The sequence below is a fragment of the Pristis pectinata genome, chromosome 3, assembly GCF_009764475.1.
Source record: "Pristis pectinata isolate sPriPec2 chromosome 3, sPriPec2.1.pri, whole genome shotgun sequence".
Classification (NCBI taxonomy): domain Eukaryota; kingdom Metazoa; phylum Chordata; class Chondrichthyes; order Rhinopristiformes; family Pristidae; genus Pristis; species Pristis pectinata.
In genome coordinates this window covers 51491078-51514987 of record NC_067407.1, presented here as the reverse complement: position 1 = coordinate 51514987, position 23910 = coordinate 51491078, and the positions used below count along the sequence as shown (strand labels likewise).

The following is a 23910-nucleotide window of genomic DNA, read 5'->3' as shown; positions in this document are numbered from 1 at the left end:
TTTTATATCCAAGGAGACCTCTAATTGGCTACACTATTATCCAGTTCAGTGCAATTACTCTCCAATGGCTCAACTTCTAGCTCTCCACACACAGCAAACATTGTATCCTGTCCTCGAGTGTCAGCCCAATAAGATCACTGAGCCCACTCCAGCTCGGCTACACACTGCTGTCTGATATTGTTATCAGTTCACTCATTTTCTTTGTGCTCTCTCTCAGCACCATTCCCTTTAATCCCCACAAACAGTGTCTTCAGTTTTTCTGTCAGATGTCCAGTGTTGCATGGGTCTCAAATGGCTTCAAATGATCAGCAGTAAGACCAGTGTCAGTGCTTTCACCCATTGACATAAACTTCATATCCGTGCAGTACAGACCGAGCTGGACCCTTCCGCAAACATCAAGTGGCCCAAAACTACTGTCGTCTGCCCAATCGCTGAAACACACATACTCACCACTTTTGGAGAGAATCTTAGAGATGAGCAAATAACCAAAAAAGACAAGTGGTTGGGCCCCAGTTCCTCTTCCACTCCTTCCCCTTGCCTCCCTCTTCACTTCCTGCCATAAACATTTTTCTTTGCAATAAATGCAGGGTGGTTTTAAGTGCATTTTCAGAGAATGAACTTGGCATTGATTGGAACACTATGACCATTCTGATCACTTTGAACTAAAACGGACTCTTTTTTTTGTTCTAATTGTGTTTTTTCTCATAAAAATTGTGTGTAATTTACGTTTAATTTATGCTTTTCTTGTGAATGCTGCTTATGTGATGTTATGTGCTTGTGATGCTGATGCAAGTGAGATTTTCAATGCACCTATGCATACATGTACTTGCCCATATGACAATATATTCGACTTTGACATTCTGAAGCTTCCAAGCTACATAGCAGAGAGTTCAAAGTCTGAGTTGGTGCTGTCATATAGCAGTTTGTCATTAAGAGTTCTGTATGATTCTAAATAGTCAGGCAGGGCATCCTAAAGGTTTGGTTGTCTCTTGGAATCAAAACCTAATCTATCTGTCTCTTCTCTTTGCAGTCTGGATTTTGTTCAAAATTTTGCCAACATCGTCCTTTTAGTTTTCAATTCCCATTCTTCACAAACAGTATGGTCAAAATGCATCATTGTTATTCTTGCACTTCGAGTCACTTATCCTAAACACTATTTTCAGTAAAGAGCCACGGATCTGTGTTTATCAGAATATTCCTCCATTCCTTCACCTCACCCCATCTACCCAAGCTCATTCGGCCTTATTTTCCTACCTGCATAGCTCAGTTCATTTAATGTTGGAAAATTTGCACAAAAAAAACATCTTTTTGCAAAGGTTTTGGTCATTCCCCCCCCCAATCTATGACTTTGTGGTTTATCAGTCATATTTGCTTGTGATGTTCACCTCCCAACTAAAAGCACCCCAGGATGTTTTTAGTTGACACACCCTGACAAGTACAAGTTTGATTTCTTACATAGGTATCAGGCTTAAAATATCAGAATTTATCAGATAAAACTGACAACTAAAATGCCATTACATAATACATGTAATTACACTAAGTGAGTTGAAATGGGAAATAAAGGCTCTCTCAGAATTACATCTTTCACTTTAATTTACATTATTCATAAATAATAGATCTGATTTTGATCCTCACTTCCAAAACAAATAGCATTTCTACAGAGCTCATTTAGTACAGAGATGAAACACAAGTGCATTTTACCAGGCTGTGGATAACTTGGGAATGTTGCACATGGGGAACAAAAAAGTAAAGGCAATTTTTAAACAGAGGAATAAGTCAAATGGAGATGGTGACAGAGGGAGCTCCAGAGCTGAATGAGAACAGTGGCTGATAGAATGGTTAGAGAGAGAGCGAGAGAGTGCGAGAAATAAGTCAATCTCTGCAGATGAGAGTGCAAAGAGAGACACGCAATGCATAAAACAGAAAAGATAGTAGGGAGGAAGAGGCTGTGTGAATAATTGAAGTTTTGGACAAAAACATTAAGATGTTTCCTTATTACAATGAGTGATTACACTTCTGAATGATTGAATTGGCTGTAAAATGCTATGGGACATCCTGACATAGGGAAAGGCATTTTATTAGCATCTTTCAAATATAATTCTCACCAACACAGCAAGCCAGAGGAGCTTTGGGTATGGGTAGTGATGTATGCAGCACAATTTGTCATTTACTGATGTCAGTGCCGATAGCAGAATTTTTCTTTAAAACAGTAAGAAAAGCAGAGGCTTGTTCAAAACCACAAGCTTCAGTGTGCAGTTCAGCTTCACTAACCATAGAAGAAGCTTCATCTTTGTTACGTGATAAGGAAACAGTCTTGCTATGTGCATAGTTAAGGTTGATGAATTATAAGTACCATTTACATTATTATGGAAAGCTTGGACGCTTGCAGAATATTATGCCTCCTGTTATGGCGAGAAAGAGCTGGATCAGATACAAGTAAACTGTAGTATTTAACTTTTTTTTAATTTAACAGATTAAAACACACACGAGGATTTTAAAATTAGTTTTGTTTTCAAGATTACTCTCAGCATTGTACAGCAAAATGGTAATTAAACCAGTTTGGTGTTTATATGAAAGGGGATCTGGGTGTTGATTCTGGCAGTAACCATACAGATTTGCTTATATTTGTTGATAGCCTAATGAGTGAATTTTCAGCCATGTTTTCACTTTTTTGTGGAATTTCTAACAGTCTCCTATATTGTTAAAGTCTCATGGATCCCCAGAAGAGTTGTGCGCCACTGACCTCGGAACACAAGTTCAAATTATACCACCGCATCTGGGAAATTCCAAGTCATTTAATCAAAGAGTTCAACTAGAGAAAAAAAAATCAATAATGGTGACCATGAAACTTATAGATTGCAGTCAGAATCTCTCTGGTTCATTATTTTCTTTGATGAAAGAAATCTGGGAGATATGTAACCCTAGACCCACAATGCTGTGGTTGGTTCCTTGTACCAAGCCATTATAAAAATGAATAGTTAGAATGAAACTTAACCAGACCCAAATACAACAAACTCAACCATGCACAGAACCCGTCACTATCCTTCTGAGGATTGTGACTAAATTGAGGGAGCTTCCCCACAGAGTAGTCAAGAAGCAGAGTGAGATTGTCATCTTCCTGAGGATGTCAATTGAAAATGTCAAAACTGATATATTTTTTAGCTGGATGAGGATATTCAGGAAGATGAAAATGATGTGGATAGATAAAGATATTGATTCAGTTGTGATTTAACCGAATGGTGGAACAGGTTCAGAGGGCTGAATGGTCTCCTCCTGTTCCATCCCAACGTCACCAGTCAATAGGGCGAGCCTACTGTTACCAGTCTTTTCAGTTCTGCTGCTCAGATTGATTATAATGAAAAAAAAGTTACTCCAATTAGAATTACTAAATAATATTCCGAGGTCCATCACAATCTCCCTTACTTGTCCACCAACTAAAACTATGGCCATGAGGGGACATGCAGGCCTGGAAAGAAATTAAGGCACGTGAGAAAAGAACTACACTACAAAGTAATGAAATCAATATTAAAATAAGGCACCTATCATTAATCAAGCAAAACATTAGGGTTTTTTTTAAACATTGCTCTATCTGCTGTAATTGCTTTAGGTTACATCTGAGCGATCTATTCAGTGACTTCATTCATCTCTGCCTTGTCATAGCTACCTAGGAAAAACTATTATATTATGAAAAAGTTAATCATGTTTCAAACCTGGTCTCTGAAGTCCTCTGGGAACTTCCAAGTAACCACTGGATCTGTAAATAATTGACAGACAGTATTAATCAGCTGTGAGGGAATAAAGCCTTGCACAGTCAGAGTACATTAATATTGAAACTAGCTACTGTTTTAACTTTTCAGGCAAATACTGAAGCAGTCTTCCAAAAATTACTGCACAATATTCTCACATTTCTATTCAGCACAACTTCTTTGCATTTAGCATCTTTTATTCAAGTTGCTTAAAGTACATTAATGAAACAAAGAACAGTTTGTTCTTCATTTTAGAGCAAAATTGATTTAATTACAAAAATATGAATATGCAGTAAAATACTCATAAATGCACAAAGCTCTATTGTGCGTTTACTGGCTGCTCTACTAAGGTAGAAACATGAGGCAAATCATGTTCAAGATAACCATAACATTGAACAGAGAAAGCCCCAGCCTGTAATCGTCATAAACCAAATTTGCCTCTAATGGACAGGAACTTGCTGGGAAATGCCAGCAGTTGCAGGTAGAGCTGTCCACATTTCTCACTTTAAGCACCATGGAATACAGGAATGCTGAGCAAAAGCAGACATCCCGAACCCTCTGGCTGCTCTTAGCCAGTAATTCTCTATTGTGTGTTGACATCAAACTCCACTTGCAGTGGAAAGATGAAATAGCAGGGCATAAACTTGTGGGAAATATCCCAGCATTTATGCTGGGTAGTCAAACCACTGGATCTGCATTTGATTGGTGTAGGAACAGCGGGTCCATTTGACTTAATGGACAGTAGTCAGGGTGGCCTCAGCAAGTCAACATGGGTGGATCTGGGAGAGCGAAGCCTATACTTATCACAGAGGATAGCGATGAGCAGGGTGGCTCCCCACTGGTAGCAGGTTCTAGCCATTACAACAATAGCTTGATGATAGCTTCTCATTCGTTTTTATTTAAATCACACATACCAACACATAGAAGATAACCCCGTGGCTTCAAAGAAAGAAGCATAGCATCGATAAAAGCTTTTGTTCTAAAAGTAGTCAAGATTTAGGAAGCATAGCCAAAATTCACCTACATGAAATCCCAATTTTAATACATTAACTTCTCAGGAATTAGGAAATTAGGAAATTATTTCACACTTAATAATGGGAAAAATTGCAGTGCATTACATTATATATTTAACAATTGGTATCCCATAGATGAAATTGTGCTACTTCATCCAGGCCTATCTTGACCTTCAATATTTTAACATGGGAGCTTGGCTCTGTGAAATTAAAAAGGTGTTAGTTTACGAGGCTAGACACATACTGTGGCTTTGAACCAATGGGCCCCAAGACATCCTGTATGTCATTACAGGCAGCAGTGTGAAAGCCTACATTTAAAGTGTCTCTGCAAACTCCTAACATATGCAAGGAAAATATATTTTACAAAAATTACTAGGCATCATTTACAGCTTGAGCTCCGAACTGTAAAGTGAAAATATTCTGTAAACAAAAAAGATGAACATCAGTAGCATACAATGGAAAACAGTTTCCATCAACTACAAAAACAGGGCAGAAATGTAATTTAAATGCTAACACAGAAAATCAAGGCTGCTCATAGCTATTTGCATGCTCCTCTTATCCAATCAACAAAATGTGGAAAAGTTCCAAGACATAGTTGTAAAGTACTTTTCCATGCAGATGTATTACTGATCAAATTTATGACCAGATCTGAACAAATAGTGAAAACACTTCCTTACACTGTACCGTCAAACAAACGCACCAATTAATCTTTCATATCGACATCGCAAAGTTGCATCATCAGTGTACAAAGACATTTCTTTCCATGTTGTGGCAATCCTCTGATTCTTTTAACTCCCACTATAGCGATCTGTTCTCAAATAATCCATTACAAAAAACTGGCCACTTTGTAGAGCTATAAACTAGATTAAGCAGTGCAATTATTTACTTATACAGGAAAGAAATTAGTGTGTCTCAGTACATTTACACTATTAGTTCAAAGCTCAGTATTTTGCCATGAGTTATTCTTCGAAAAAAAATTACATTCTGTGCTGTTTGACACAGGTCTCAATACCTGTAGCTGAACTTGACGTGATTCTGTCAGTGTGCATTAGCAACAATGGCCAAGAATATTCAATCTCCCATAAACAGTCAACTTTCCAGAAATGCAAGAACATCCAGGCAAAGCTAATTATCCTCAACCCAGGTGTGGAGAAGGTAATTATTTAACTAAATTGAGTCATCGACATCAAACACTCCATTTGGTAGGATTAGCTTCCTGAACAAAGTTTTCCAATCAAAGGATACTTCTCTTACAAAAGACACTAAAAACTCTTTAGCCTTTAAGCACCCACTCCAGCCTATGTAATGCACAGCCAACTGGTCCTGTGGATGATGATTATCCCAGTTGTGTTCTATAACCCCAAAACTGAACACTGAATATTTGGCAAATGCAAGGGTAGTCTAAAACCCTGCATGCAGAAACATCAAATATAGTTAAAGCTCTTGGAAGAAAAAAATTTCCATCACTTGTGTCCAAATGAATAAATTATTGTCCTTCTGCAGCTCACAGTACATACATTCAGTCCCAATATCAATTTTTAAGACTCTGAACCGGGACATTAGGCTAAGTTAGTGTCGATATTGAACACTTTCATTTTAAAAGTTGGACCACTGTAGAAATCTGGAGCAGGTGTTTTTCTCCCAGCAACATAATCAGTGATATGCAGAAATGAATTACTTATCTCACTAGAGTACAACTCCAATGAACTTCATATTTCAAAACTGATGCTGGAATAACTCTGACCAAAGCTAAAAGACCACAAGTAAACATTGTCCACTACTATCAGCCCAAGAACTATAACAGCTGCTGCTGACAGCTTAATAGACTTAGTTAATTGCAGCAATCTGAGTTTTATTTCAATACCCATAAATGTAGTGGTAGAATATGCACCAACCTGTAAAGTGTAACTGTTCTGTAAACAACCATATCTTCATACACTGTTGTAAAAAAATTCTGCAAATGTACATGAGAACAAATATACATAATTTGATCCCATGATATATAAACATATGCAAATGCATATCTATGTTCAATGGAAAAAATATGTACTTCTTTGGCACACAATCAATTGTGCAATATTTCACTGTTTGCTTTAAAAATATTGAAAGCAAATCCCTGCTTTCTATAAGTGATAGCTGAAGGTGAATTTACAAAACAACGTTACATCACCAAGGAATTAGATCTCACTACTAGAACATCTCAGAGGGCTTCATATACAATTGCTCTGAAGTGAAGTCACAAAAGATGCTAGAGGAACAAAATAGTTTTATGACTGTTAGATTTGGCAAAGAACTACAAATATAAACATAATGGAAAACAAAGTAATTTGTAATTCTTTTATGACTAAACACAGGGGATATCTGAAAATCATGACAAAGTGTCAAAGTATACCTCCTATATCTTTATTCTATTCATGTTATTTTGAAGGAGGAATGTTGCCAGGGGGAACCAGAATGACGTGATAATTTAACAGTTCATTTACAGGCATAGTATGTTTAACAATACAAGTTTGGCAGGAGAAAGTCATTTAGATGTTGCACCCAAATGACATTGTATGAATTTCCAACTTTCCAACATTGTAGAAGCAATATTAAGAGAACAAACTGTTATTTCAAATTAATATGGCTGATTTGTTTGAGTGCAGTGATCATCTCAACCTGCCGAAGTGGCAATGTCTTCCAGTGCCACTTATTTGTTGTGTGACTGCATGTCATATCAGCTTCCTGACAATTTCACCTATGTCATGCCACATTGTATCATGTGCAGCATGCCTGGTGTGTGAAAGCGAAAGATGCAAACAAAACATCTTTAAATAAACTGGTCCAATCTTCCTGGAGGCTTGTTGCTAAGAACTGCTGTAGGTCTGATGTTGCTGTGAGCAGCAGCAGTTTGTTCGGCTGCACTCTCACACTCTTCTTCTCATGTTATTGTCAATGGGCACTCCAGTAGCATGGTGCCCTCTACAGGACATTTGGGATCTATGAGGCAATCAAGTGCACATGTCCTCAACCAGATTGAATGAGCAATGCACTCTGAATCCTCAAGTTTAAATTAAAGTGGTGAATTAATTTCCAAATCAGGTATAGAAAGCAAATTAACAGAGAGAAAGCGAGATTAGTTAAATGAAAAACAAAAGAGACAGGAGAGAAAAAAATCCCAATTATTGAAATCTTAAGGAATGAGGATATACTTAGAGTCATACAGCATGGACACAGGCCTTTTGGCCCAACTGGTCCGTGCTGACCAAGATTCCCATCCACGTTTGGCGTCTATCCCTCAAAACCTTTCCTATCCATGTACCTATCAAAGTGCCTTAAGTGTTGTTAATGTACTGGCCTCAACCACTTCCTCTGGCAGCTCATTCCATATACTGACCACCCTCTAGGTGAAAAAGTTGCCCTCAGATTCCTATTAAATCTCCCCCCTCTCACCCTAAACCTATGTCCTCTAGTTCTCAATTCCCCAACACAGGAAAAAAGACTGTGCTCATTCACCCTATCTATACCCCTTATAATTTTTATACACCTCTATAAGATCACCCCTCATTCTCCTATGCTCCAATGAATAAAGTCCCAACCTGTTCAGACTCTCTCCATGACTCAATCCCCTGAATCCTGACAATGTCCTCGTAAATTTCCTCTGCACTCTTTCCAGCTTAATGGCATCTTTCCTACAGTAGGGTGACCAAAACTGAACACAATATTCCAAATGCGGCCTCACCAATGTCTTGTACAACTGCAACAAGTTATAAAGTGAACTTTCAGTCCCAGAAGAGTTGTTTGACAGTATCTACCACATCATTAATGTGGTAATTATACTACAAATTCAGCACTATCCATGGTGTTAGCAGAGCAATTTCATGCAAGATGTCATTCTGATGTGACGCAAGGAACAGTACTCCTCAGACGGAGCTTCCAAATTTCCATGTTTAACCACGAATATGCTCCCATTGTCTGTTGTTGTCCAATTTGCAAAATAAAGTCAATGTTGTTAGCCTCACCATTATTTCTACAACAAAATCCCTAAAAACAGTTTATTTATGATATTTTGTGTTGGACTTTAGAGCAATTTGAAACTTCTGGACATGGTCAATGTTTTCCTTACTGAAAACTACTACTTATTTACATGCACATGCAATAGTGTGTGCCGTGAAGTATTATATTCCCAGCAAATTTTAGACCATTGCACCCAGTCAGAACACTTCAGTTAGTAAACCAATCAAGGTCATTGGGAAAATATACAAGTGAATATCCCTGGGAACTGTCTTTATATCCTTTAGTTACATGGAAAGGCTAAAGATTCTCTATGTTACTTCATTAAAATCTGGTGGAGGCTTACAAAAATATTAAGAATTTTGATTGGAGTCAGCAGAGAAAACTATTTTTTGTTACTCAGTTTGTAACAAGAAAGCACAAATTGAAGATTACCACCAACAATGCAAAAGGTTCAAACAACATTTTCTTTTCCACCTGAAAGTTAATTAGGATGTTGAATGTGAGGGAACCAGAAACATTGCAGGAAATATAATTCATCGTTTCAAAAGAAAACTGGTTGAATATTTAAATGAGCGAAGAATGTTTAATTGAATGAAAAATTTAAAAGGTTATCCATTGGCGGCTACTGAATGGGATTAAATCAATAGCGTTTCTCTGCAGCTAGACCAACAGCTATAATGCTTGCTCCTCTGCTGTACAATTTTATACTATTGCCGCAGGTAGCAACCAAAAGACTTCTCAACTAGCCAGAAGTCCTCGATGTTGCCTGCCATTTCAAGAGAAAGGATCAGCAGCTCTGTGTTTTAGGGTGGGGGAAAAAGCAATTCCAGCAAGAACAGGGATAGAACACCAAACAATTTCAATACACAACACATTCCAACTATGTTATTCCAACTATTGTAATGTTCATCAAATTTAATATTACTCATTCATTTTTAAAATGTGCATAATTATATATGCAACAAAAATAACAATTAATTGTTAAAATGAACCATAAATGTCAGTAAATACTCTGTAAAGATGCAATCAAATATCTTACAGCAAGTCAGAGGTTGCATGGTTAAAAGATGATGATGGATTTAAAAAAAGGGCAGAGAGAGTTTCTTATCTCCAGGCTGAAAAATCTGACAGAACTTAAGCTCCAGGGACTAGAACTTGTTATATTTTCAACAAGAGTTGGGGAATTTGATGGGAACTCGAACTGAAGTACAACTTCACTGTAATGGACCCATCTTATAACAAAGTGCCAGTTTGAATAATCCCATGGCAAAATCCGATTTATTCAATGAAAATCTATGTCACTGGGTTCAGGACAGAATGAGGAAACTTGTCATGATGAGTGTGTGGAAGAACTGGCTTTATCCCTTCACTAGCAGAGTTTTGCAAGTCAATCACAACTCTGCAAAACATCACCACCAACAAGCTTGCACTGGGTAAAGCACAAGCACACATTCAATTCAAATGGTCATTTCTTCAAATTTTGGCTGCGATCAATCTTCAAATCCTCTGCAGTAAACACTTACGCATCATGATGCTTTTTGCTGGTTCCCATGAGTGCTCATTGTTGAAGTCTAGAATCTCTATATATTTGTTTTATCTGAAATTATTTGTCAACTTTGGTGTAGTTGACTGGCCAGCCACAAAATATGGCTGTTGAGAAAAAGTTGCCACCTGAGCTGAATGATTTGCCATTGGTCCTTTGACATGAGCAGCTTCTCTTTCCATTTTTGATGCTTTCAGTCCTTTCCACTTTTCCTTAAATATTACGAGACTGCTGGCAATATTCTATGCTTGAAATAGTCCAACTCCGCAACAGTTGGGGGTCAGAAACCATGAATGCTATATTTTCATTGATGTGATCAAAATTCTGTAAAAGCCCCCAAATCCACTGGAATATGCAAGGTGCAGGGAATGCATCATTATTTAGGGAGTCGGTGATGTTGGAGAAGCCATTGGGTGTGGAAATGCTGAGATGAAGTTGGAGAATTGAAGCTGGAAGAATTGCTTTGGGAGCATAATCACTGCATTCAGCGCTGGATGCTGCTTCCTCCATGCCTCAGACCATCTCCAACTCCACCCTTTGAGTTATATACCTTTGGGCTTCTCAACTTACCGGATGGACTGTACAGCATTCTCGGGCAAAGTTAGAGGCGGAGTGGTCTGCTTCCTCGTGGTGCTCATACATGATGACCCTGGTGAGTTCCTGTTCACCCAGGTTGGAATATCTAACAGAGAAGTGTCACCCATACTACTTGCCACGGGAGTTCACTTCAGCTATCCTGACAACAGTCTACAGCCCACCCCAATGCGGACATGAAGCCTGCACTCAATGAACTATACTCCATGATAAACAGCCTTGAAACAGGATACCCTGAAGCCCTCTTCATCATTGCCAGTGACTGTAACCAGGCCAACTTCAAGAGTGTGTTACCAAAATACTACCAGCATATCTCCTGTTCCACCAGGGGCCCAAACACCCTTGACCATTGCCACACAACCATCATAGACTCCTACTCAGCCACCCCACCCCCCTACCTACACTTTGGTAAATCAGACCACCAGGCTGTGCTCCTTCTCCCTGCATACAAGCAGAAGCTGAGGATCTAGTGCAGAAAGACACACAGTGCTGGTCTGAGGAAACAGATAAGCTTCCACGCGACTGCTTTGAGTCAGTAAACTGGAACATATTTAAAGACTCAGCAGCCGACCTAGATGAGTATGTCACCACCATTACGGACTTTGTCAGCAAGTGTGTTTACGACTGTGTACCAAAGAGATCAATTCAGGTGTTCCCAAACTGGAAACAATGGATGAACCGGGAGATCCACTCCCTACAAGTCGAGGACTGTGGCATTCAAATCAGGTGACCCTGACCTTTACAAGAAATTGAGATACAACCTCCGTAAAGTTATCAGGGATGCCAAGAGACAATACCAGTCCAAAATAGAGTCCCAGACCGGTCATCAGTTGTGGCAAGGCTTACATGCTATTATGGGCTACAAAAATAAGTCGGACAGCATCGCCAACAACAGCGCATCCCTCCCCAATGAGCTTGACACATTCCATGCGCGTTTTGAACAGAAGGGGATTGGAATGTCACCACCCACCCCAACAGCCTCCAATGCACCTGAGCCCACAGTCACCACTGCAGATGTAAAATTAGTCTTCTGGAGCTTCTATCCCACTGTTATAAGACTAATGAACAGTTCCCTAGTACGCTAAGATAGACTCTTGACCTCACAATCTACCTCGTTATGACCGTGCACTTTACTGTCTACCCTGCACTGCACTTCTTGTAACTGTAACACTTTATTCTGCTCTCTGTTATTGTTTACCTAGTACTACCTCGATGCACTATTGTAATGAATTGATCTGTATGAACGGTATACAAGACAAGTTTTTCACTGTACAATAATAAACCAATTTAGCAAAGTACATGCACTTATCGTTGAAGTTTTACAAAACACTCACAACCAACAGGAGTCGTGCATATTGCAGTTTGTACACTTAACTTTCTCTGAACTTCCAATTTCTTGCCTCACCTCTTTAAGCTGTCCTCTGATCAATTTCCCATTACTGCAGTATTGGGCCAGATCTTCCATCAAACTCAACATGAATCTGCTGGGAGATAAACCTGTAAGTGGACTATCCCCAAGGTTTGGCAGAAGTGCAGCCTACTGGACTTCAGAGTGCTGAAGCAAGGACAGCTGCACTGGATCAATGGACTCCTCAAGGCTGGGAAATCTGTCCGCTGACACTGACCCTGACCCAGGTTAAACCCACTGCCCATATAGTAGACCCAGCAAAACGAATGGGAAAAAGTAACCTGGTGGGTGACAGGCAGGTAAAGCTAATTGTTAGTTTAAACGCTCTTTACTGTTTTCAAGTGTGCAAGCAATGTTTTATCCTTTTAATTCTTAAACATTAATCATGTTGATATTTGCTGTGTCCCAAGTGAAGGTGACAGGTTTGACAGTAAGCAAACCTGGGGCCACAGATCCCAATGGAAGACTATGTCCAGAATCATACTGGAATGGTTGCAAGGCAACAGGAAATCTGCCTCAGCAACTGCCACCTGCCTCTCCACCTTACCCTGACCAGCCCATTCATTGTGTTCTCTTCCTGATATGATGTGCTTTTCCTATCTCTTCAAAGATCTAAAAATGAGGCTACAAACCAGCTTCTGCTCAGACAGCCCAATGAGATGATAGATCAGTTGGCATGTAACAAGTGACTAATGGTCCTCTACTATCTGCCAGTGAATGCAAAAACTTAAATCTAAAGTAGTAAGGCACAGGTTTGAATCATAGAATCAGGCTTTTCAGCCCACCAGCTCTTCACTAACCATCAAGCATCTATATACACTAACCCCATTTTATTCCGCTCACGTTCCCAACAACTTCCCCAAATTCTACCACTCTTATACACAAGGAACAATTTACAATGACCAGTTAACCTCACAATCCACAAGTCTTTGCAAAATGAGGGGAGAAACCCGAGCATTCGGAGGAAACTCACGTGGTCACACGGAGAAGAAACTAACTCCACCCTGACAGCTCTGGAGGTCAGGATCGAACCCAGTTCGCTGGAGCTGTGAGGCAGCAGCTCCACTGGCTCTACCAGTGTACCATCCAGAACCATTTGGTCACTAATAATCCAGCTCACTGCTGAATTCCTCCACCCATGGTATGCTCTGCTATAAAATGAAGATTTTAACTCTGCCCCCAAAACTCATTTAACAGCTCGCACTGCCATCTTCTCACCACTTAAATTCATTGTCCACTTGTCATTAAAATTGCATCTGTCAACTATAATCAACTTTAGAATCAACAAGTACTATGCTGAGTTGGGAATACTGCTGCACAAGAGTTTGCCTTCCTTTCACACAGATTTCATTTATCAGAACTTGAGTCTTTTCCAGCTATCCGCAAAACACGGCTGATCATCATGAAAGCTTTGGCATACCAGAGAATAACACAATGGTTTGGTTTATTTCCCAGTGTTAAGAGAAAATTGATGAACTCACACTGAGATGAGGAAAGTCATTCCTGTTGGTCAGCAGTCTTTCATGACAAAAAAAATGTAAATTGAAACAGCTGTTTTTCCTTGCAACAAATTTAAGGTATTTGTTTACCACTACAAGAGGATGAAGCTTTCTCATTATCAGTTAATCTCCCAGCTCACCCTGACAAAATCTCCTAATGCATTCCTATAACACTGAACTCTTGCTCAAAATATTTACTCCAAGTGTTTTTGAGAGAGGCTGTACCTTCACTTTTCACTAAAATGAACAAAATTGTTCAGACATATAGGACAACTTGAGAAGGGAATTTAAGTAGTTGTGAGGTTTTGCTTGGAAGGCATTTTTATTATTTTGGTTTTAGTCCAAAAATGGTTTTAGACCCTGTTGACAAAAATAACAACATTTATAAAGCACCTTTAGCAGGGCCTAGAATTTCCCAAAGCACCTTATAAGCACGTCATCAACAAATAATGGCACAAAGCCACATTCCAAAATGACTAAAGGACATGACAGAAAATGTTTAAGCTGCATCAGAGAGGTGGAAGGAAAGATGGAGAGCTGATGAGGCTTTGGTTGGGGGTTCATTCAGTGGACCTTGGCAGATGAATCCATTGTCACCATTGAAGGAACCTTAATAAAATGCCTGGAGCTTAAAGGACAGCAGAAAAGAATAGTGCCATTTTGATAATTTTGTTCTCTTTGTTTTAATCACTCATTCTGCTAATTCATGACTGATTTTCTGACATTTTTCTGAGTCATTGTTACTAGGTATTCTCTGCCCATTTCTTTTGTTATTTGCTCTAACCTCATCAGTTGAGGTTTCCTTCAGTTTTATTTTAAGCCAGAAAGGACATGCTAAAAAAGCAGCATTTTGGAAAAAGTGCCTTCTGTTACCATGGCTTTCAATGAACTACTGTCCAAGCTTCCAAGACACTGACAATATGTAAAAAGATAAAATGGTTAAGGGTTCTGTATGTTCCAAAGCAGTGGGCATTATTTGGGCACAGATACAGATTTCAATTAATGTTTCAGACACTGAATTACAAAATTCCATGAAAACCATTGCTAGGTGGTTTTGAATGAGCCAGTCTTATTTATTTGTCACATCGTACCTTTCGTGGGCTTGAAATATAGAAAAGATGGGAAGCAATGTGTCACAATAACAGCAGATTTATAGGCCTTAGAAATATTAAGGGATTTCTATAGGATTTAACAACACATATGGAGATCACTGCCTTCAAGAACATCCAGAGCACTCCAGATTATGTCAGTATTATGTGGGGAGAAACTGGGTGTCAATAGTGTAGATGCTGGAGATATTTAGAATGGAAAACTCCTCAGGCTCCACACCAAGGGGGTTGTAACAGGAGAGAGGGTGGAGAGTGTAATACGGGACAGCAGCATTCAAAAGCAATAACTGGGCATGACTTTGTAACACCGACACCCTCAAGGGTGTGACCCCAATTCTAGAAAAAAGGAGGGTCAATATTAAGAGAGAAATAAAATCAATTTGTCAGGAATCTGGTGACCAATGCATTTAGGCAACATTGGAAAACAGATGCAAAAAAGGAAGTTAAATAAGCAAACAGCAATCATGGCCAGGAAAAACACAATGAATGAAACTACAGCAAAATAATGAAGCCTCATCTGACTTGAAGTGAAACAGAAGCTGGAGAAATGCAACAGAATTTGCCCAAAATGAAAAACTAAACTAGAGGTATCGGACTGAATCATCCCACTGGGCACTTGCCCATGTCTTTGTAACTAATTTCAGCTGTATTGTATGCCTTTCACAGGCTAATGACAAGCCTGCTGAACACTGACTGAGTTCAGCAGGGCAACACTGCAACTCCACAGCACACTCAGCTCCACCTGTACTCAATGGTGCATGGGGAGGTCCCATAACCAGCCCTCGCATGACACCACTTCCTTTGTCAGCTGGCAGCCATTTTGGCAACCCACTCTGCTAATCCTGCCACCTTTCGATTGGAAGCAAGGCCAAGTAACAGAGGTTACTCCAGTAACTGCCAGTCCACGAGTCAGATATCCCAGCCCAAGACTGCAACAGCTAACACAAAAAAATTTTAAGTAACTTGGAGATTAACACTTTGCTAAATATGAAATGCACAGATCCTGGTCAATAACCAGTAAACTAAGGATACAAACACAAAGGCCCCCCAAAACACTTATCCACTACAAGGCTTCCTAAGGATTACTACAGCAGTTCCTGTCCATTACACACTTCAGAAAGAGTGACCAACTCATATTTCACCAGGGTCATCGGTCAATGTGAAACTAATTAACTATAAAGCCCCTTGAGCAAAATATTATAATCTACTGGAGATCATTGGGGACTTGACAGGAAGCAATAAAAGTAAATGTAAAATTCTTGCCAGGTCAAGTTCACGTGGTAGTGCAAAGTGAATAACAAATCCATTATATTCAGTTTTAAAATTCGGTCTCTGTTTATTTAACATCGCCACTATTTGATCACGTTAACACTCAGAAATTGTGTACATTTCCAAATCAAACAAAATTTCTGTCTAAATTCTCATAGAAAAAAAAGACTTATTTTTATTGGTGTATTTGCCACAGGAGTTTCATGGTGATAAAATGAAGGTACAGGACCAATGCAACTCAATGAGCAGTAAAACCAAAGTGCAATCATCCATGTTTATGTATCTTCAACAATAACTTTTCCTTCCTCATAACCTCAGAAGCCAAACTTCAGTGACTCAACAGGTAAGGTGACCATCACAAAAACTTTACCATTGCAATTTTACAATCCTGCCAAAGATCTTACTCCTCTTCCAAGTGGCTGGCGGGTCATCATCCTCATCCAGTTGAATGGCACCAACACTTCCTTAATATAAAAATATTAAAAAGATGTCCAAACAGTTCTAGAATGATACTTTCACATGCTGTTAGTATGTTTGATACTTTCTGCACAACTTGAAGAATGTTGCTGACTAAACGTAGGTTTTGGATTTTATGGAGGAAGATGATTCCAAGTTCAAAAAGAAAGTGGAAAAAGTATACCAGGATAACAAGTGTGTCAATTTTCTCATGAAAAGCAAGCAGTTTAGAAATCATTTAAGGAAAGTACTTTTGGGGAGGGGGAGCAAAATGAAGAAGGAAAGAAAAGACTAAAACACTGAAATAGAGAGAATGCTTAAAATACTAAGATGGAGAGAGATCACAATTTTGCATCAGAATCTGAAGCCTCAGTTTCAATTACAGACCGAGAGAAAGAAATGAAGGAGCAAAGAACAAAATGCAATTTTGTGACTGAGTGGAAATAGTAAATGACAAAAGGAATGAAACAGGAAATGAAAGAGAAGGATGGGTCTGTACGTTGAAAGTGGCAAAAGCTGAATTAATCCCAGCACTGGTTAGGATCTGAAATGGTAATACTCAGGACCAAGTTCAAAAGACAGTAAAGTGCCCAATGAAAAGATGTAGTGCTTTTCTGGAAGCTTCCACTGTGCTTCATTAAAACAGCATAGATGATCAAGAGCAAGGTGTAGAATTAAAATAACAAACCATTGATTCATGAGCATGCTTGAGGAGCAAATCAAAATGCTCCACAAAGCCGTCACCTGATCTGCATTTCTCTCTCCAGTGTAGAGGAAACTGCAGTGGGCTACCAAAATAGTGCAGTAAATTGAAGGGTTTGCAAGTAAATCACTATTTCAACTGGAAGTAGTGTTGGGGCCCCAGTTGGTGGGAAGGGAGAAGGCTCAAAAGGAAAGTGTTGCATCTGTTGCCAAAACAAAAATGAGTCATATTTGCAAGAAACCTGGAGCACATATGAGTCAAATAATAAACATTTCCTTCTGGTGCTCAAATATACAAATAGGCCAAAAGTTTCAAATGAATCTCCTTTCCAATATTTGAACGCACAGATTCATCAAATTATACAGCAAGGAGACAGGTCCTTCAGCCCAGTTCGTTTCTGCCTACCAAGGCGCCTGCCTGAGCTCGTCCCATTTGCCTGTGTTTGGCCCAAATATCTCTAATCCTTTCCTATCGATGTACCTATCTAAATGTCTTTTAAACATTGTAACTGTACCCACCTCTACCACTTCCTCTGGCAGCTCGTTCATGATTCATAGGCTATTTATAAATCTATTCAAAATCTTGGTTACAGCACTTTCTAATACTGCAATGCAAATATCAGTAAAAGAGTGGTCCCTTTAACAATTCAGCTGAATATAGCAAAGTACATCTACTGGTTGAAATTGTAGCCAAGTTATCTTGTGCAACATAAATCGCATGTTACAATTGGCTGGTGATCGTACTGCAATATTTCTGTTGAATGCAACCACATGCCTATTAACACAGAAAGTTCATAGATTCTTAAATTGATAAGAGTTATGGAAACAAATCCTTCCGTCCAACTTGTCCATGCCATACACCTCGGAACCTTTCTTAACCATGTACCTATCCAAATGCCTTTTAAATGTTGCAGTTGTACCTACCTATACTACCACCTCTGGCAGCTCATTCCACATATCCAGCACCCCGTGTGTGGAAAAACTTGCCCCTCAGGTCCCGTTTAAATCATTCCCCTCTCACCTTAAACCTATGCCTTCTAGTTTTAGACCACACTTGGAAAGAAGACTATTACTATCCACCTCAGCTATGCCCCTCATGATTTTACAAATCTCTATAAGGTCACCCTTCAGTCTCCTTGGCTCCAGGGAAAACAGTCCCGCCCTATCCAATATCTCCTTACAACTCAAGCCCTCCAGTCCTGGCAGCATTCTTGCAAATCTTTTCTGCACCCTCTCTTTCTTAATCACATCCTTCCTATAGTATGGCAAACAGAACTGCATACTATACTCCAAGTATGGCCAAGCCAATGTTTTGTACAACCGTAACATGACGTCCCAGCTGCTATACTCAAAGCCTCAGCTGATGAAGGCAAGCAGCCCATATGCCCCCTTCACCACCGTCTACCTGTGTCATCACTTTCAGGGAACTAGGTACTTGTACGTCTAGGTCTCTCTGTTCCACAACACTCCCCAGAGCCCTGTCATTCACTGTGTCTGCCCTGGCCTGGTTTATCTTCCCAAAATGTATCACTTTGCATTTGTTGAAGTTAAATTCCACGACCCATTCCTTTGCCTACTATCCCAGTTGATCTAGATCCTGTTATAATCTTGGACAACCTCCTTCACTGACCACTATACTACAATTTTAGTTTCTTCTGAAAACGTTTTCATGCAAATCATTAATATACGTGATGAACAATTAAGGACCCAGCACCAATCTCTGCAGCACACCACTTGTTATAGGTCTCCAATCTAAAAAGTAACCCTCCATTACCATCGTTTGCCTCCTATCGCCAAGCTGATTTTGTATTCAATTTGCTGTCTCACCCTGGATCCCATGTATTCTAGCCCTCTAGACCAGCTTACCATGGGGGAAACTTATCAAAGACCTTGCTAAAATCCATGTAGACAACATCTACTGCCCTACCCTCATCAATCCTCTTGGTCCCCTTCTCAAAAAACTCAATCAAATTTGTGAGATGTGACCTCACATGAGCCAAGTCACGCTGACTATCCCTAATCAGTCCTTACCTTTCCAAATGCAAATACATACTGACCCTCAGAATCTCTTCCAGTAATTTTCCCACCACTGACATAAACCTCACCAGCCATAGTTCCCTAGCTTGTCCTCACAGCCCTTCTTAAATAAAAGCACAATATTAGCCACCCACCAGTACCTCACCTGTAACTATTATGTCTTGTAGTTATCCAGCAACATATCACATCTTCCAAAAAAGTTTCCAATGATTATGTTTACATTTATTAAAGCATGGCAAATGGAATTATGTAGGCAGACACATTTGCAGTTTCTCCACAAGCTAACATGTAACAAGAAATATGAGGTAAATGGACAGTTAGTCTGTTGCTGGCAATGCTGGCCGAAAGAGAAACGTTCATCGGGATAGAAAAAAGCTAGACTCAATCTCTTCCAAAAAAATCACCATATTTGATTCCAATGCACTCATATAAACATAAGAATTTAGCTATAACAAAACCCACCTTGGGTTCATTGACTCCACCTGAAATATTACAAAGTACTTGCCAGGAGCAACGCTGATGGAACTCCCAAGAGAAGTGAGTAGCAATGTAAACGTTATATTGACTCTGATGTTTGTTTCATTTCATTGTGTGGATTCTTCTCACCATACAGCCCTTATTATGTGCATGGTCTGAGAAGCACCCCCAACACAGGCCAATAGGCCAGGATATAGTGAACCAAGCCCAATGCTTGGACTTGCCACTTGTAGTCTCTACCCACCTGCATTCACCTGGGTCATGCAGGGAGCCAATCTCACTGACAAGCTGAACCTAGGAGGCACCTATGAAGATGCAGCAAGGTCTCTGTAACAAGTAGGCTGCAGGTGAAGTCCTAGAGCATCTTGACAGCCTTTGATACAGGGTCAAGCCAAATTTCTTGCCAATTAGCTTATGTTCAATTTTAACAAATTAAATGTCTCTAATATTCAGAACAACGAAATAGCTGTCCAAAGTGATGTCAATGGTTAAATAAAATGGTTAAATGTGTTTAAAAACATTAATATAACAGATCATTCATAATATCAATAAAAAACGATGCAAGTAATAGTTTTTTTTTAAAACCACCTATTCTACAGGCAGAGAGTTGCCACTAAACTAAATGCATAATGTGATCCTATGCCGGGAGTGACTGGTGTAGGAACAGAGAAGAGAATTCCCAACATAATTGCAGGAACTCCCAGCAAGATTGGGCTCTGTTGTTCGATTTCATGTGGACTCCAGCAAGGGAGGCAAGTGGCAGCCCAATTAGGTTTGGGATTTCCTTGCACGCGTGTGGCTGAATGCCTGGCCGTTCCTTCCAGAACAGCATGCCATAGCCAGCACTCTTTAGACCAATGCTTCCTGTCACGTTTTGTATTCAAAGCCCAACACTCTGTGAAAATGAGAAAGTAGTCAAATCCAGATATGTGTATTAAACTTGTTACATTCTGTTCTTATGGAAGTTTTATACTCCATGATTATATCAAAATATTATTGTAAGCAGTGATTTTCTAACTGCCCTGTTGTTATTGGCATACAATAAGTTTATAGCCAAGTCTCCAGCAAAATATCAAGACCCAAATTTTGCCATGACTTTCACAGCAAGACTATGTGCATTCACCATTCCCATAGAACAAATCCAACAGCACCCATTTAAAAATCTGGAAGCTGCTATCAGAGATTCTCTGCTCCTCCACAGGGTGTGCTGTTACAGATGCTGACAGACTTGGCATAGAGTAACTGCAATGCCATCAACTCAACCTGCTGACAATGTTAGGATGGTTGAATTCTAGAGAGACTTTTTTTTTAAATGGTTATTTCAATGATAAATACTTGCAAACAATCTCAGTGGCATCAAATTTCTTTTCTTTAATATATAATGCATATCAAGTCCCATTCCCTCAAAAAAAGTTACGTTGGAGAATTCTAAAAATGAAAAACAAAAAAAAGTTTACATTTTTCTGTCATCTTTATTTCCCAATCTCTTTCATACTTCAAATCTTTTTGTTTATGCTTCTGGTTTAAATTATGTATGCTTTAGGATGGTTTCCTTAACGTAATTGGTTTGCAAAGCCTTGCAGGTTCATTTTGCCCTGCTCCTAGATGCCAAAAATCCCCATGAGTGCACAATGCTGCAGAGCTGCTGGATTAGTGCAAATCTTAGTTGACAAGATCATGAAAAGTCTATGGGCAACAGTAAATGGCGAGCACTATTCCTTCACACGAGGATCATTCCAGGAAACCTAACCTTTCCAGGCATACCCATGGGTCCCTGTTTCCCTGTAGAAGATCCCTGCTTCTCTCCAAGATCCCTGTGCCTCAGAGGACCCTGTCTTTCTCCCAATACATTGTCCACAGCTCCAACCACCTTAAAGCTTCTTTCTCCGTACACCGTTTCAATAGATGCTTCTGAATGACTCACAATACTATTCACTATGATATTTAGGATACTAGGTTAGATGAGTGGACCAAATTAAGTTAGTTGATCACACCGAGGTCGGGAGTAAACAGTTTTTGTCTTTGAGCTGAATGAAATGAGAAGGTAACTCACCTGAGTTTTAGCAATTAGGATTTTGAGCCTGCCTACTGGAGGGTGTGCTTATGAAAATCAGATGGTACAGTGGTTTTAAATTATAGAAGCACAGGAACTTAAGGCTGAAGCAGCCACCACTCAAGCCCATCATTTGTATGCATTAAAAAAAATGGACTTTATCCTAATGGAATACCACTTCACAGCTCTTGGTCCATAGCCTTATAGTTACAGATCTTCAGGCAGACATTTGGATGATTTATAAAGCACTGAGGGCATCTGCCTCCACCACCCTTTGGAGTATAGTGTGTCGTTCTAATTGCTACACTGCAGGAAAAATGTGATTAAGCTAGAGAGGGGTGCAAAAACAAAATCACAAGGATGTTGCCTGGATTGAAGGGCTTGAGTTACCAGAAGAGATTGGATAGGCTGGGTCTGTTTTCCCTGGAGCAAAGGAGGCAGAGATGACGGAGATATATAGAATTATGAGAGGCATAGATGGGGTAGGGTACGTTTCCTGTGGTAGGGGTGTCTAAATGTAGAAGGCATAGGTTTAAGGTGAGGCGGAGGAGATTTAAAGGGGATCTGAGGGGTGAAATTTTCACACAAAGAGTAATTGTCACCAGAAAAGGTGGAGAAGGCAGGGCCAGTAACATTTAAGAGGCAACTGGATGGGTACTTGAATTAGCAGGACACAGAGGGACATGGAATTAATGCAGGCAAGTGGGATTGGTATGGTTAGGCATAATGGTTGGCATTGACGTGGTGGGGCAAAGGGCCTGTTTCTATGCTCCACAACACAATGACTCTATTACTAATTTCAATCTCTGGCCCCTAGTTATTGTCTTCTTTGTTCAGGGAAATAGGTCATTCCTGTTAATCCTATCTAGGCCTTACTCACTTTGCACAGATTTCCCCAAATTGTACAAAGTACTCTGACTGTGGCTTAATGTGGTGTATAGTTCTATACGAGCTTCCATGCTCTTGTATTCTATACCTCAGCCAATCCTGTATTCTGTAAAGTATCCTGTATTCCTTCTTTACCACCTTATCTGCCTATCCTGCAACTTTCAGAGATCTGTGGACATCCACTTCAAGATCCCTCTGTTCCTCTCCACTTCTTAGTATCCTGCTGTGTTCTTCTATGTTACCTTGTTTATCCTTTGGAAATGCATGACTTCACACTTGTCTGAATTGAAATCCACCTGTCATGATTGTGTCCATCTAACTAGACTATTAAAACATTCCAGCAGCCCAAAACTTCTTTCCCCACTTTCAACTATTGGCAATGTCACAGCTTTTGTGTGAGGTATAGCTGAGGAGGTTAAAAGTTATAACTCTCTACAAGTCACCCCTTTAAAGGAAATCTAAAACACGAACAAAGGGGCATATATGCACAGAGAAATGCAAAATTGGTTCAGGAACTAAAGGAGCATCAGTGAACATTGAGAAAATCTGATTTGCCATCCCCAGTACTTTGATCATCCCCTCTCCCAATATGCTTGACATAAATGTCAGATTAAACCAGTAAGACTGCCAAGTTACTTGTCCAGGTATGAAGTGAGAGCACTTCTCTTTAACTATTAGTCTTAGACCTTTTTTCATTCACTGTGATTTTTCTGCTCTTCCCTCTTGGAGATTATCAGCAGGAAGGAACAACATGTCTCCTGCCTCAAACTATTGCTCAATGATGCTTGCTCATGTCAAAAGGAAACTAGTTTTATGTTTACATTGTAGCTTTCGCACCAATTTTAGATCTTCTTAAAGTTCATTGCATCCAATAACGTAATTCTGAAAAAAATCAAAAAACTGCAGATGCCAGAAATCTGAGATAAATGCTGGTAAGAGTCAGCAGCTCAAGCAGCATCTGTGGAAAGAGCAAGAGTTAACATTTCAGGTCATGGCTAGCATTTATTGCCAATCCCAACTCAGTCTTGGGAAGATAGTGAAGATACTAAGAAGTAGTAACATACGAAGTGGAAACAGGAATAGGTCAAACCACCCCTTGCACCTGCCTCCTTGAACTGCT

The 23910-nt window shown here is 39.6% G+C and overlaps 1 protein-coding gene across 2 annotated transcripts in view; it reads right to left on the bottom strand.

Moving 5' to 3' along the window:
* dennd1b (DENN/MADD domain containing 1B) overlaps window positions 1–23910 on the bottom strand; it is a 239983-nt gene that overhangs the window by 163965 nt on the left and 52108 nt on the right. For both annotated transcript variants that reach the window (XM_052012640.1, XM_052012641.1), the window contains exon 3: window positions 3711–3754. In XM_052012640.1, the coding sequence (XP_051868600.1) occupies window positions 3711–3754 (44 nt within the window). The remainder of the gene's footprint in view (window positions 1–3710; window positions 3755–23910) is intronic.